Source organism: Leptosomus discolor, chromosome 3 (assembly GCF_034619465.1).
Source record: "Leptosomus discolor isolate bLepDis1 chromosome 3, bLepDis1.hap2, whole genome shotgun sequence".
NCBI classification, from domain to species: Eukaryota; Metazoa; Chordata; class Aves; order Leptosomiformes; family Leptosomidae; genus Leptosomus; species Leptosomus discolor.
The window spans coordinates 75,104,780-75,121,472 of record NC_141393.1 but is presented as its reverse complement, the minus strand read 5'-3'; the positions used below and the strand labels follow the sequence as shown (position 1 = coordinate 75,121,472).

The window sequence follows — 16,693 nt, the reverse complement described above, 5'->3', positions numbered from 1 at the left end:
TGTCAGCTTCTTGCCAGCAGGCTGCCGGGCGTGTGCTTCCTGGGTTGCCATGGAGAGCTGCACGACCATCTCTGAATTTAGAAGAACACGCTGAGTCTTGCATCTCAAAAAGATCAGCTAAGAGATTCCAGTCCCTCCTTAAATTTTGTCTGAAAACTTTATGCCTTTTGTTTAAGTCATAATGTTACAGGAGCTGAAAATGTCAGCAAAAAGTCATCCTCATAATGCAGTCCTTCTAAATTCTTTGCTTATGTATTTTTATTGCATGTTTCAACTCATTTGTAGGCCTGTACCAGTGTTCCTTCTTACTGGTTCCATTAATGTTTACCTAGACTTCTGAACTGTGGTTGCTTTTCGGCAGGAAGGACTTTATACTTTCAGTTACTTCCGTCTAAAGCTGAGACAAAACTTACCTGAAGCTTAAGACAGCTTTATTGGACTGGAAGAAGCCTATGTGGGTCTTGTCTGTTGATTTATTTAAAATGCTGTTGTTTAAATGCTCTTATAACTCTTTCAAACAGCTTAAAACTACTGCGGATTGTACATTGCTACTATTCTTGCTGGAGAATTACTTCAGAATCACTGAATGGTTCGGGTTGGAAGGGACCCTAAAGACCATCTAGCTCCAACCCCCTGCCATGGGCAGTGACACCTTCCACCAGACCGGGTTGCTCCAAGCCCCATCCAACCTGGCCTTGGACACTGCCAGGGCGGGGGCAGCCACAGCTTCTCTGGACAACATGTTCGTGTCTCACCGCCCTCACAGGAAAGAATTTCCTCATAATATCTAATGTAGATCTCCCCTCTTTCACTTTGAAACCCTTACCCCTCGCCCTATCACTGCACTCCCTGACAGAGAGTCCCTCCCCTCCTTTCCTCTAGGCCCTCTTTTAGTGCTGGAAGGCCGCTAGAAGGTCTCCCCAGAACTTGATGATTAGGTTAAAGTAATTTTTGAAGAGGTGTTGGTAGGCATTTTACCATTTTGTTCATGTGCTCTCATTGTCACCTGGCTGAAATTGTTGATTTTTTTTTTTTTTTTTTTTTTTTGGGGTGTTAGGTAAACCAATTCTTTCTCCTCTTAGTCTTTCTTTTGGTAGTCAGCAAGCCAGTCTCTTCCGGTATTAATGTTGAGTAAAAGCATTGCAAAAAAGATAGAAAACCTCCTGCTTTTGGCATGTTGAACAGCACGATTTTGAAAATGGGTCTTAGCTCTTACACCTTGCGAGGGTGGGAATTTATTCTTATTTTGCTAGAACTGTTTCTAATGTCAGTCCTCAGCCTTTTCTTGTCAACAAATGGCAGCAGACCGGTTTTCTAAACCAATGTTCTTCAGGTGCCCATGTGCAGTATGATTTGGAGAGCAGCTTACCTTCCCGTTAGTTAGGAAGGAAAAAGTTTTATTAAAAAGTGGGTGTGTTTTTCTCAAGATAAACGTCTGTAGTTTTAACTTTTGAACGTGTGGGGAGTTTTTCTTGGTTTATGCAGTTTATCTGGATTCTTTTGTTTTGCTTAAAACAGGCTGATTTTTAGTTTCTCCTAGTTTTCCACTTTTTAAAAATTTAATAGCAAAGGTATTTGTACTTTCTTTGTCATTCAGTTTTTTGTAGCAGTCGTGCGGTCGGTTTTACTTCCCACAACTTAGTCATTCCTGCCCAGATGTGGTAACTATGGTCTTGGTTCTAGTAGTCTTTAAGGTTAACATCTAATGAAATTGTTTGTATTTGAGAAACAAGTATTGATCTCATGACTTTCTGAAATTTATTTTATTGCTCTTACTATTCCTGGGAATGAAAAAGTAGAGAGATATCAGGTGAAGGAAAAAAAACAAAACAAAACCTTTAACTTTCATTTAGGCATTTAGTAGCAAGTCAGCTATACAAATGATCATATCAAAAGAGTACTATTTTGTGGAATACCACAACATTAGGAATGTAAAGTACAGGAAAAACAGAAGTGGAAAAGCTGGTAAGAGATGGTCTGAAACTTACGCAGTATTAAACAGATGATTAATGTCAAGCTGCCTCTTGGGACTCAAATTTGGCAATGTTTGAAGAATATGGTTCTTGTTCATATAAAGAAACTTTTGTGTGTTTTAAACTTTTTACTAATATGAAGGAAAAACTTCCATGCAGCTGAGTTACGGGGAAAACAAGCCATACATAGTCTACTGAGAAGCTTTTCTAAATCTTTTTTATTTCTTCACTATTTCTGTTTACTGCATTTTTTCCTATCATCATCATGCTAGGATCCCGTTAGGAATTTTGTTCCTTCATGCACCACTTCGGTGCCTGTACCTCACCTAGCGATCCTTGGTTGGTTAGAGGAGAGGATACGCTGTTGTGACCTGTCGTGTTTCTGTGACATCGTGTATCTATAGTGGATAAACGTGTGGGCGATAGGGGCAAGATGAGGTCCAGTTCAGTATTTATCACACAGATTAAAAAAAAAAAAAAAAGCATTGACTGGCTTCTGAATAGATTTGCACCTGCATCCCGAATGTTCGAATAAACATGCAAAGCAGTTTACGACTTGGCACCTCAAGAAATACTCTTTTTTTTTTTTTTCCCCTGAATCCGTGTAAGTGGTGTACCGTAAATAAACTGTCCCCGTGTCTGTAGGAAGCAAACAGTAAGAAAAGACCGCCCATGTCCTTCTCACTACAGTATGTGTTCGCCTGGCGCTTTGGCAGTTGTTACAGGTGGCAGCTGTGTGTTGGTCAGCTGTCGCAGAGAAGATAGTTAATACTTTCTGTTAGTACTTGGGAATTGCGGGGCACAGGTGATGGACCAAGCAATGCTGCTGGCAGGAAACCGTCATGGATCATTTTGGCTGTGTAATACAGGTTTCCTGAGAGCTACACCCACTCCTTGCAGGATAAAAACTTGCTGGAGTGGTCATGAGTTCTTTGTGCTGAATGCCTGCTACTCTCCGAATGAGCAGCCCGGTGTGAAACGGGAAATTTGATATAGCAGCTGTATTGCTTCACTTTAATTGCTGTCGCATTTTACTGCCTGTGATTCTAAGGATTTAAAGTGTTGTTTGTTTTTTTTTTTTAATTTATGAAATCTGAAGATTCATTTTTCTGTCTCGCTGCAAAATGCTTACGCAATCTGTCTTCTTTCTTTTACTTACTAGGATCTCTTTTAAGAGACATTACAGGCCAAGGAGGAGCCGAGCTATTTTATTGGAACATTTTATTGGAGAGATTTGTCATCAACTTGCTCTATCAGCTTTAAGTACACATAGTTGACATTTTGGGCTGAACTTTCCCATCTGGTGTTCTTTCATGTCGTATAACATGCTCCATTTCCCAAACTGAAGGTACTCGAGTAGATGTCTTGTTAGCTGGGAGAGAGATCTAGTATATGTTAATTTGCATCATGAGATTGTCCCTAATAAGCAGAAGGAGCAATGTTCAGATCTGCATTCAGAACTTGGTAACAAAAACCTTACAGGTTTTGTGGTAATATGGTTTAAACTTAGGCTAAGAATAAAAGGATCACAAGTTACTACTTTGTTGTGAACTGTCATTGAGTCTATTGTGGCATTTAAGCACTTTAAAATTGCAAATCTCGTCTCCGGTTGCGGGATGCTTGGAAAGAAGGCAGCACAGTGTTTGTTTTCAGTCTGTGAGTGACGGTATGTAAAAACTTGGATCTCGTTCTGATAAAAAAGAATAAAAGAAGGAATTCTAATACCTTGATGTATCAAATATGTGAAAAATTGTCAGCTAGTCTGACTTTGCTCTTTTTTAAGGCAAAGAGAAGATGTTATTCTACTATCTTGTGTCTGAAATCATAATCTTGCTGCATTTAAAACTGATTTTCAGTTGCCTGATTAGTTTTATTGTGGGGATATTGGTTATGTTCTGCTGGCACTTCATGTTCTCTTCCTTTCTTATTTTGTCATAGTGTGGGATTGCCTCACTTCAGGATTTAAATAGCTGGCTTACATAAACGTTCTGCAGGAATATCCTTATAATAAAAATGCTTGTGGTTACTTGTGTTAGCTACACCCGGTTCTTTAACTTGCACACTAGACAGTAGTTATGGCCATTAAGTAGCAAGCTGCTTTTCAGCTAAATACTGATTTCCCAGAAAAAGGGTGTTCTATTCTGGAAAGCTACTGTGTGCCAGAGGCACTGAGAGGTCCGCCTTTGCATCACTGGACGCTGGTATTTAATACTCTCAGAGATCAGTCCTATAGGTGCATTCATTTCTTCTTTCCTTTACTCCGTGGAAGTATGTGTGCCACTGTGTGGTGTTGTCTGCGGTCATTCTGAGACTGCAAGTTGCTATACGTGACCTGCATCATTGCCAGCTGCCTTAAATACTTCTGTTTACAGACCTATGCTATACCTTCACCATGCTCAACAGGGCACCTTCGCATTTACTGGAGTTAATAGAGTTGTCCTGGAACTGTGACGGTTCTCTGACTGTACTAGCAATGAGGATGTATGGATTTGTCACTTACGTGGTCCTTAATTATTCTGTTTTGAGGAATGTATTTACATTTCGGTCTGATTGCTGGGTGAAAATAGGGTGTTTAGGGTGACCAGATTCTGGCCAGAAATTTGAATGTTCCTTAACTGAAAGTTTTAGCTTTTTCTTTAGTTTTTGGTGTGATATGTTTCTGTTGTTGCGCAGTGTATATGCCGTTTTTATCTGCTGCTTGGGTGTTTTGTGTGACAGGAAAAGAAAATAACCCTTAAGAATGCAGGCGAGCTTCTTTCTGACTCAGAGGAGGAAGATGATTCTGGATTCAGTTATCATTATTTGGAATAGGGTTTCTATGATCTGGCAGAAATAACTTGTGTCATTAAGCCTGCTTGTGTTTTAAAGTTGATAATTGTGAGCAATACTGAAAATAATGATAGGCGAGGCTTAACTTGTTAAAGGAGGTGCTTGCACAACCCTTTAACAATGGAGGGAAAAAATGAACAAAAAGGATACATGGAGTTTCAAAGGCTTGCCATGTTGCAGACCTTTAACATTACTTGAAAGCCCAAACTCTATTAAACTAGTTACTCAGCAAACAGAAAGGAAAGGAAAAAAACCTCCTCCTAATCCACCGAGTAAGTGGAAAGTATATACAGGTCAATACTAGAGGGCACGTAGAAATGCTCCGAGACTTCTGTTTGCCTTTGACAGAACGTTGTATGAGCCAGGGCATCTGTGCTGTGCCTGGGAGAGGTGTGAGGGAGGATCAAGGGGAGTAGGCCAACGTGAAAGGGCACAGAGGGACCGAACCTTCTCTTACCTCTGTGTAGAACCCACCATGCAGCAGAGTCCGTTGGGTTTAGGTAACCAAAGAAATAAAGGAAACTGCAAACAAACAACGTTGAAATAGGGTGATAAATATCTCCACCGTTACCATGTCTGTCGTGATGCAGGGCCTTGTTAGCAAATAGGTAGTGAATGTTGGACTCTGCTCTGGAGCTGTCTTCCTCTAGTGTCGGATGCAAGTCCATGCTTCCATTTTCAGCTGTGGATGCGGTGAGATCCCCACTTCGTTGTGAGCAAAAGCTCTCTCAGAAATTAGTTGTTTGGTTTTTTTTAAAAAAAGTCTCAACATTTAGAAGGATCTTACTGCTAGGGCCTTTTTAAAGCTTATTTAAAAAATATAAATAGAATTTATTAAACTAGTATGATTTATAATTATGTATTTAATCTTGTAAAGTAGTTATGGGGTTTTATGCAGTATTTTCATTACTTCATTTCTTGTAGTTACTAATATTTACAGTGAAATTCTTTTAGAGCCCTACATTGGACTACTTTGGGCTGTTGTGGGCATACTTGTGCTCCTTTGTCACGAGGGGGTTTCTCCTCCTGCAGTCGTATTGATTATTAAGTTAAAGTAAATTGATGAGTAAATTAAAATAGTTGGAAAAAAAGCCTTTTCTTCCATTTGGGTAAATACAGTGCTAGAAAAAGATTGGGGAGAGAAGTGAAGAATAGAAGCAGCTGGATCACTCAGATAATGATAGTATTTGTGTAACTTTTCATTTAGCAGCTGTTTTAATTTTTTAAGGGGGGTGTCATGAGGGTCATAGCCCCTACTGGTATTTTTTTCTACTCTTCTATAACCTTTGCGCTTCTGTTGACTGCTGGTTATAGTGAAGTAAATAAGTCTTGGGCATTAACTGGCTAAGAAGGGAGATGAAACAGTTTCATAGATAATGGAGTCAACTTTCCGTACTTCACATGGTGGGCAGGGAGGTGATTCGGGGCAGCCAGCATGGCTTCACCAAGGGCAAGTCCTGCCTGACCAACCTAGTGGCCTTCTATGATGGAGTGACTACATCAGTGCACAAGGGAAGAGCTATGGATATTATCTACCTGGACTTCTGCAAGGCCTTTGACACAGTTCATCCTTCTCTCTAAGTTGGAGAGATGGATTTGATGGGTGGACTGTTTGGTGGGTAAGGAATTGGCTGGATGGTTGCATCCAGAGGGTAGTGGTCAATGGCTCGATGTCCAGATGGAGACGGGTGACCAGTGGTGTCCCTCAGGGGTCTGTGCTGGCACCAGTGCCATTTAATATCTTCATCAATGACATAGACAGTGTAATTGAGGGCACTCTCAGCAAGTTTACAGATGACAGCAAGCTGAGTGGTGCAGTTGACACACCTGAGGGATGGAATGCCATCCAGAGGGACCTGGACAAGCTGGAGAGGTGGGCCTGTGTGAATCTCATGAGGTTCAACAAGGCTGAGTGCAAGGTCCTGCACCTGGGATGGGGTAAACAATACAAGCTGAGGGGTGATGTGATAGAGAGCAGTCCTGCCGAGAAAGACTTTGGGGTGCTGATGGATGAAAAGCTGGATATGAGCCAACAATGCGAGCTTGCAGCCCAGGTGGCCAACCGCATGTGTTAGGCTGGGACTGTCTCATGCTCCGTAGTGAGCTCTGCAGAACCTTCTTGATCAGACACTAGGAGGAGTGTCTGAGGTAGCTGTTCGTGAAGCTCAGCTTTCCCATTGTCCTTCAGATGCAACCCGTTAATGTTGGATGTGAGCTGTGCTTGGATGTGTACTGGATAGTATGCTTGTGCGCTGCTTGTGGTGTATGCTGCTAACCCAGTCCTTTGGAAGAAGCCCCGTGCTTTATTCTGGGGGTATCTGCTCCATATACAAATCCGTGGGGAGAAAAAGGCAGTATTTCAGAGCAGGTCTTGTTCCATGTCGTCACTGACCCTGAATAAAACCTCAAGTTCACTTCATCAGTGAAGGTGGTTTCTGTGTGCGGTCAGCTGCCGAACTTCTGTCAAAAGTGGTGCAGGGAGGAATTTAAAATTAAGCCTCCAAGAGTAGCCACACTGGTCTTAACACCGTGTTCCCTGTATCTGCGTGGTCCACTCTCGTGACTCGCCACTTGTACTGTACTGTGCTCAAGTTTGGAAAGAACAGCTTTTTCCCAACATGGCACACACTTTTTTTAATGTCACAGGGGAATATGCGTTACTACTGAAATGCTAATGATGGTTCTGTTTACTATGTAAATACAATATTAAACTTGATACATTTTTTTTTATTATTATTTTAGGCTTATTTGTTAATTCACATGAGTTTTTAAAATGTCCTTGGATAGCATTGAAGGCTTAAATTATGATTTGTTTAGTTCTGAGTGTTCCTTGTTGTACTGTTTGTGTTTATATATTCTGTGTTACTGTTTGACAGTCCGGAGCCAAGCTAACCTCTGTATTTCAGTAATAGAATTTTCAGTATATTTTTGTTGTTGTTTAGTCTGTCTCTTTCTCCATAGGGTATGCAAAGCTCTGTTTTGTTTTTTAGATAATCCAGTTCAAGCTGCTTTTCCTTTTTTTTTTTCCTACCCATGGTATAGCCTCTTCCTGAAAGGAAATTCAAGCTTAGCTCACCATTGGGAAATTTGCCTTCATCTTGAAACAACAAATCTCCGTAGCTGTTTTTTCTAAGGAAATACAATTTGTGCGATTGGTCTACCTCTATCTGTACTTTCCTCTGGTAGCTTTTGAATCTTCATTCAGTGACGGCTTCATTTGGCAGATGCTTCTTTCCTATAGCTTTTTGAAAAGGAGCAGATGGGTAGAGAAGGCATTACTTGATTGCCTCCTTTAGGGAAAGGCAGAAAGAATTAATTGTTGGTGCTCTGTTTGTCAGCCCCCGAGTGACCAGTCAGCATATGTCAGCCGTGCAAGTATAGATAAGCAAAGCAATAATTTTGATCATCAACCAACTGCAGAAGGGTATGGGTTGAGGGAAGGAGCCATTGAAGCTGCAGAAATGTACTGTTTTAAGGGAATGCAGGGGGAAAAAACATCTCCCTTTCTGACTATGTTGTGCTTATTGGTTCTATAGGCTGCTAATAAATAGCAGCATCGGCTTTCTGTTGCTTGCCAATTCGTTTTCACTTTGCGGAAATACAGTATTTCATCAGAAGTTAAAATGATGGGATCCGTCATAGACATTCAGTGTAACTGAGAATTGCAGACTGATTAAAGCGATTGCCTGCCAGTGTGATAAAATTCATAGTGCATAATCAAAGCTTTTCTGACATGGAAAAGGCCTTAAAACATGAAATGCTTGTCTGGACGGTGTAACAGGCTTTTGAGAAAGAAATTATTGCTGTTGTTTTGTTGTATCAGGGACTTGAAATCTACTGAGCAGAATTGGAGATGGGGGAGTCTCAGTTTCTTCTGTAATTTTTCTTGAGAGTGAGCGAGCCTCATTCAAGTCTTAGCGCATATGTACGTATCTATGTATGTGTCTCACAGTGGTGTTAATGGAAGGTTGAGATGTCCTTTCGTTGAGTGCCAGCCATTAGGCCTTTGTTCCCTTTTTTGAGAACACTGATAATAATTTTATGAAAAATTCTGAATAAGTGCAAGCATGATGGCATTTCTCACTTCTCAGGGCATTTTGTGTGGGATTCTCTTCAGTATGTAACATTAGTATTTTACCATTTTTATTTCATTGTAAAATTTGTAGAAATTAATTTAATAGATTTTATGCAATTTCAGAGAATCAAGTTAAAAGTAGTTTCATAGAATTTAGTAAGGAATTTAGTCATAAAACCTCGTGCCATGCAAACCCCAAGCTTCTGTATCTATACAGCTTCTATATAAATCTGTGATTTAATAGAAAAGAATGGAAAGTGACTTTTTGACAATGATAAGTGGTTTTTTAGATAAAGCATTGAATTGAGGCAATGTTAGCTTTTTACTGGTGGTTTAGTTGAAGATCCTTTAGCTGTTAATAGACAGGGTGGATAAGCCCCAACTATGGCTCACCATTTTCTCCTAATGAAGTGTTGATAAAGTGCGTGTTTTGTCTGTTGAGGGGTATAAACTGGCTGACACGTTTCATTGCCTAACCTCTGCCTTGCTCTGTTTGATTTTGGGGTGTGTTGGTGTTAGTTTTGGTATCATACCGCTGTGTAGTTAGTAACACCAGTTTAATTTTCCGCTTCTGAAGGAGGCCAAATCTTTTTTCTGTGTGCTTTCTTGCACTATTTTGAAATTACAGAAAGGCTAGGACTTTCTGCATGTGATAGCTGCAGTAATAAAATTGTGCATTTTAAAGTCGTGTATACAACTTCACTTTTCTATTTATGCTTCCCTGAAAGGCAGCTTTTTAACATGGAGATGGATTCTGCATTGGTTAGAGGTGTGGAGAGAATAAAATGAAAGCATCTGCTTTGCATTAATACAGATTTTTTTTCCTAGTAAGCACCAAGTGTTTTTTTTTCATGCTGCATCGAGTTTTAATTAAAAATGCAAGTTCAGGAGAAAGCCTGTTTCACTGTTAGATACGCCAATAGGGCAGGACTTCTGCATTCTGTTGGTTCACTAGGCTTCTCTGCTGAAGTACCGTGTCCTCTGGGCGAATTCTGTGTTGATCACAGCTCAGGAAAGGCTGGGTTACACAGAGATAATCTGAATAGTTGAAAGAGGCAGGTTTAGCTGGCTGTAGTGTGATCCTCCGGGGTCAGTTATCGCCTGAGAGATACCGTTGGTGGAAGTGTTCATCGATTGCCACCTCCTGCATTTTGAATTCACCACTCTAATTAACATGCTTTACGTTTGCTTACTGATTGCCTGTTGGCGTGGCTGAAGGCAGAGCTTGACACCCTAATGAGTTACAGGGGAAGGAAGCGAGGAATGGGGACCAGACGCAGTAATTTTTGTTGGGGCTGTGATCATGATGTGTTGGCCAACTCGGGTGTGTCCAGATCACCCTCCCAAGACCAGGAATGTGCTGCATGGCCAGTAAGGAGGGAAGAAAGGAGCAGTAGTGGTTCCAGCTGGTGGGAGATGGTGGCATTAGTCAGAGGATGAGCTTCAGTATGAGGACAGAAGCATAGCTCAGATAAAATGAAGTTATAAACAGCTGATGTGAAATGTACTGCTAAAAATAATTGATATTTAAATAAATGAAGTCATTTTGATGTGCTTTTAAATATGGCTCTGGTTTTTTATCAAATTTGGCTTTTTATTTTTAAAAAGCCTTCTTCAAAGAAATTATTCAGTTAATTACAATTACAATATAAACGTACAAACAAATTACCAGAGTTGTCATTTCATGATCCGTGGCAGTTGCCAAAGTACACGCTTTTCAGTTTGTGGCATGTAGTAATTTGCACGAGCGTATCCGTCTGTGGAGGGGCACTTTCAGTTCCCTTGCATTTGCTGGGCAGCAGGAACGCTCGTGGGTGGTTGCTGTAGACTGGGCAGCTTACAGCTATCTCCTTGTGTGAGTTACCCGATTCGAGGTTCGGACAAACTTCCGGAGAGTAAACACCTGTAACTCGGTCTTCCCAGTGCGTGGGTTGCAATGGTATTGTAAACGGTATGTGTCACACTTCGTAATTGCCAAAATATACCCACACCCACTTGTTGATGCCAAATAATTCTAATGATGAGCATGGAAGGGCAAAATAGTTGTTTAAGTGGAAGAACGTGGATGGTCTGTTTGAGGGTGCTGTCAAGGTAAAGTACGATAGAAAGCCTGAAGCTCCACAGCTAGTACTTGATAAAACTATGAGAGGAAAAGGCATGGCCTACATTGGCAGTTAAAAATAGAGAGGGTTGTGTTGTCTTCTGGTGACAGCTTTGAATCTGAGCTTTGTTCTTGTCCTTTGACATCTCTGTAGTCTCTTGATGAAATACGCATTTGTGAATTACACAACTATATGTTTACTTGGAAAGGAAGGTAATATTAGTACTGAGCAACAAATATGTCAACACCTCTACTAAAAATATGCTTAAAGTGGGTAGACTTCTGAGTACAGAGTTTCTTTTCTGTTAATATTTTCCCTGCCAGCCTAAACACATCTGATGTTGAAGTGCTGGCTGCTGCAGTCTCTTTGAAGCAGAGTTTGGAGCTCATATGACAAAGCTGCAGCATTTTGGAATGTGAAGCCAGTGTTAAAAAAACCCCACCCAAACCAAAAAACCCCGCAACCAAAACCCCAAACCCCCATACCTCCCCCATTTCTTTTGGGAGCGCGGAGTGGAAAGGGGAATAGAGCTTAAACCTCTGCTGTCTTCTGTGCTCAGAACGTTGTGGGTGGGATGGTCTCCAGAATGGATGATCTCCAGATGGGATTGGGCCAGCCAGTCCTGACTACTGTGGGACTTGTCAGGGTTTCAGCAGTACTGTTTACGTGTAAAGCAGTTGATGATCTGGTTTATATTAGGTCTTTCATTCTGTAGCTTTCATCCTTTAAGCTTTTTGCTTGGAACTTCATGAGGCCAAAGAATACTAACAAGGGTAAATTACGCAAAGTTTCCAACAGAAAAGAAAACGTTGGGTTTTGTTAAACCTTCTTTGCTTTCTCGCTTGCCTGCAGGAATTGCCATGTGTATGTAGAAGGCTTTGGCTCTGGCTTTAAGTTCTTGATTGACGCTTCCTGCTCGGTGGGAGCAGTGTTATGCTCTGACATCAGCTGCAAATGGTTATGAGTTATTAACTGACTGTGAGACTTCAAGCCAAGCATCTTGTGTTCCCTTTGCAGAAACGCAGCTGAATGGAGCTTAAAGGGCCACAGATGAAAGAACTTGAACACGTGTCGGAAGGTTTAAGACGTGTCTGACAGTGACCTCCTTACCTTAGTAAAAAAAGAAGAGTTTTTCAACAGCAGCTTAGGATACCTTTACTCCAACTTATTAATATACTAACTGGAATGGTGTTCTGACAACAATTCTCCGTAGTACAGTACTTACCCTACTACAGAACAGTATTATTTTCGCTACTGATAATGCAGCTCAATGGAGGAAAGTAATGTTTTGATAAGCATGCGTGAAGATCGTTCCTTTCACGTGCGATACAGGTAAGACCGTATTCGTTTTAGTGTGGGTGAGTAAGTGCTGTTGATAACAGAAAACTAAACAAGTTGCAACAAATAGTTTGGAATCTCTGTTACTACTGTTACTGAAACTGAAAGCTACAACAGCTTTTTTTTCTTTTCTCGATTTTTTGAACTATGAAAATTCACTTCTGTTATAAAGCAGATTGTGTTAGTATAATTATGTGATTGTGTAGTATTGGAACTGTGTGCAGCTGCAGAACAGTACATGACTGTATTTCTTTCTGTGCCTGATAGGATGATGTGCAGTATGATCCCTGCATGGTAATACCTGCTCTCTCTTCTTTTACCTTTTGGGCTGCATGTACAAATTGTTGGGTTTTGTCTGCTAAAGTTCTCTGTGCTTGTCCCATTATTGCTTCCGAGAATGATGAATTTTTAGGTGCATTGTCACCTAGGACAGTGTTTTCCTTGCTTAAAATAAAGAGATTTGATTGATAGAAACTGCTTTAATACCTTGGACTATAGAAGTACTGTTACTGCAAGTCACGAGGCTATGTGGTTTCCCTTCTGAGAACTTTTATCCGTTTTCTTCTGGAATCCCCTTTACAGAGGTGGGGCAAGACGTTAGCACGGCAGACTCACTCTACTGAACCTGAACAGAAGCACCGTGTGGTGCATGGTGTTTGGATGGCTGGTGTTTGGAAGGGCAAATCTTGCAGCTCCTTCAGTAGGAAGGGACACTGGAACACAGGGATGTTTGCTATATAAACAAATAAAAAGTGTGATTCTTGTTGTGTGCTCCCTCGGCCCTGGCCATCTTTGCTTTGGAGGCCTTTTCCTTGCTAGCTAGCAGGAACAAAGCACTACCCTTATTTGTAAGACAGCATGTGCTACAGCCTAACATTAATTCTGAAAACATTCTGACAGTGTTCGGGTGCTGTTAAATTGGTCTCCTCTTCCGTTCCATAGCAGTACAATGTTAGTTCTGGGTGGCAGTGCGGTCAGCAGGAGGAGCTTTTTTGTAGACGGTAAGGAGAAAATTAGCAAATACACTGTAATTTACTCCCTGCTCTCTTTATTTTGCTAAAATCTTTATATGGTGGCTTTGACAGCTGGAATCCCTAAGCTTGTGAGCATCGTTACTTCTGTGCCAAGTGTTTCCTGCGTGTGTCCAACTCCCAGCATTCCTGTAACGTTTACCCGTGTTGTCGCCGATGCTCTTGGCCCTCCGCAGACACCGAGAGCAGATCCCTGCGCGCTCTGTAACAAGGCAGGAGCTGTTCAGGGTACTGTGACAGCAGGGAATGGGCAAAGGAAGCAACACGGCCAATTGTCTGGTTTAAATCGACAAGCCAAAAATAACTTCCGAAATATTGGCGAGCTCAGTCGGGGCAAAGTGTCTTTCTGCTTTATGCTGTATTTCAGTACAGGCTTGAGTGATACTGATTAACAATAAAAATATTAAGGGCCTTATTAAACCCTTCTGTAAGAACTGTAATCCAATGAACATTTAAAAAACCTCGAGGCATAATCCTTTTATTCTTTTTTAAATATTAAACATTTCTAAAACTTAGAGAAACTGCAAATTAATTCGCTATATTGAACTGGAATTATATGATGCTTTAATTTAATACTTAGAATTTGGAAACATTTTATCTGGTTGTAATTTCAAATTTAATGCAGGAAAAAATAGGCCATAAGTTACTGGAGGGGTGTGTGTGTTATTTATCAGGTTTTAAAATTTTTTACTTGCAGGTATTATTCCAGGCTGGTTTGGCTCTCAGAGTGCTTTTTGCTTCCCACTGCTATTCCAGTAGAACTGACTTTAAAAAGCAGCTGTTGTCGCACTATGAAGGAAAGGCTTTACTATGAGTCTGTTTCTTAACTGTGCAAGCTGTTTTCTCCCCCCTGCAGCTGACCAGTATCACTTCAGCAGCTATAAAAGTGCTTATGCTGGTGGAAGGAAACTATTTTTTAGTCTTGTATTGTTTAGTGACTGAAAATAAAATGCTAAGGTTAATAAATGGGACTAATACATGATCTATAAATACCAGTAGAACTAGCTTGTCTTGCCTGCTAAATTCATACACCGAAAACTTGTAACTGCTTTTATCTTGTCTGGGACAAAAGAACCCAAAATTCAGATGCGTGGTTTCTTTGTGTACGTGTGTGTGTTGTTCTGTTAAGTTTGCCATCAAATTTAGTTTGAGTAAGCACAGCGTTCCAGAGGAGGTGTAGTTAAGTTTGGAGCGCTCAGCGTGGTACGCTTCTGCAGTGTGTACAGAAACCAGGAGTGAGGGCAGGAGGCAGCAGCAGGGTGGGATCTTTGTTACAGGACGCCGCGGCATTAGTAATTCTGCGCGTCTGAATTGAAGAGACAGAACAGGGTTTTCTTTGTTTTGTGTCTGGGTATGTTATGTGTGTCAACATGTTCACGGCACACTGCACGGCAGCTCTGTTCCCCCTCAACAGCAAAAAAAATCCTCTTAGTGAGAACTGAATGAAGTAAAACTAAATTAATTGTGTTTAAAGATTACAGTAATCAATGAGTCTTCTTGCCTTCCTCTGTTGCCTTACTTCTTACCAGTTTTCTGTTCTTTATTGTAAGATGAGAACAGCTGAAGGAAAGGAGACTCCAAAATGGGAGAAAAACCCAGGGAGGCTACGGTGGAGGCATATGCCTAGGATTTATATTCTTGTAAGTGTAAAGGTTCGAAAGAGAATGTGAAGAAGGTCAGAGAAGAACAAGGGAAAAGAAGAAAAGGGGCAGGGGAGGGGAGCCAGGCAAGATGAAAAGCTTAGAGGGACAGATGAGGGTGAGGTAGTTTTACAGATGAGAAATTATTCAGGAGAAGCCAGCCTTTCGGCGAACGGGCCCAGGCAGCTATGAACAGAGTAACAGAACGCAGCCCTGTACGAGTATTTCCACAGTCGTGTCTGGAAGAACGTTACCCTGTTTAGCAGGAACAGAGTTTCATTAGAACTGCACAGATGAATGGGCCTTGTTCTCTTCTTGCCTCTGCGGGTTCAATGTGTCTTTTGTTTAGCCACTGGGTGTTGAATAAATAAGTAATTCAATTCAGCCCTGGGAACAGAGAAAGTAATTTCATATTCTCCTTGTAACTATTTAATGACTTCCTGAAACATTGATAACCTAGCCCCGTCTACTCTGCTGACATGCTGTTTAACCATTAGTAGTGACAGCTAAAACAGTCTTTGAGAACATTCCTGAGAGGTGATGGGTTTTTGACTGGAGAACACCTATGTAAATCTTTTTTTTTTAAAAAATATAAAAAAGTTAATTTTCCTAAAAGTCCTTAAGTAATGGAGGGGGGAAAAAACCAAAACCCAAATCAAACCCAGAGTTCCTCTGAGTCCAGTTTTGGAACATTGTGGATAAGCCTAGCAAACTTTTAAAATAACTAAATTATTTCATAGCTCTTATGTAATTGGAATAAAATATTAATATTGGGTACAGGCAGCTGTGGAAATAAATATTTCATCTTCTCTATTCTTTTCTTTTTATAGCTTATTTAGAGTTTGAAATTGTAGAAGGCCAGCAAGAATGGATCCAAGTGGAATTATAGCTTTAATTTGCTGTACAGATTCTAGCAACCTGTTAACACAGCCTTTCTGGAGTTGCACTCGAGCGTAGTGTTAATTTTGGGGTTCTTTCTTACTCAAACAATTACTAATTCCTGTTCTCATTTACTTGCTGTTATTCTGGTTGAATTGAAACACTCTGTAGTAATAGCTGGGTATAAACCTTAGCTTCATAGTTATTTATATTCTGTATGAAAACCCCCAAATCTTTCATTTTTATAAGTTACATTAAGTCTGGGGTTGCAAAGTCAAAAGATTATGTTTCAGGTTCCTTAATGAACTGGTAATGCTGCCTTGGCATTTGACAGTCTTTGGCATGGTGTGAAATTAATTGAATGCAGTGTGTATCAGGAAAATTGCTGGTCCATCGCCTTCTCCGATACTGCCTTTGTACCTTTCTAACCTGTGCTTTTTCTTCATACATTAGGTAGCTGATACGTCATGTTTGCAAATCAAAACATGATTTTTTTTCAACAGGATAAATTCACTTACAAAGCTGGAGTCCAGTGTAGCATTTTGTCCGTTACTGTGTCGCATACGCGATTTGCTGAAAGCTCTACCCTTCGTAGCGGTTCAAGCTAAAAATGTCAAGAAATGAATGCGGTTGTGTAATGGTCTAAATCTTTGCGCTAAGGAGCACCATATTTTCTAGCCGTCACTTTAATTGGGCATGTCAGTTAACATGAGGTGCCCGGAGAGAACCTCTTTGGATAGGATTAAGATTACCCAATGAAGTGTTTTAAGTCTTAAACCTTCAGTTGCTGATGGTGTAATCATTTCTGCCTGTACTTAACTGTACT

General features: G+C 40.7%; 1 protein-coding gene across 2 annotated transcripts in view; it reads left to right on the top strand.

Moving 5' to 3' along the window:
* The first annotated feature begins 12,138 nt into the window (after positions 1–12,138).
* The window catches only part of GPSM2 (G protein signaling modulator 2), an 18,609-nt gene continuing 14,054 nt past the window's right edge, over positions 12,139–16,693 (top strand). For both annotated transcript variants that reach the window (XM_086463483.1, XM_009951824.2), the window contains exon 1: positions 12,139–12,311. In XM_086463483.1, coding sequence (XP_086319609.1) covers positions 12,250–12,311 — 62 coding nt within the window. In that variant the 5' untranslated portion in view covers positions 12,139–12,249. The remainder of the gene's footprint in view (positions 12,312–16,693) is intronic.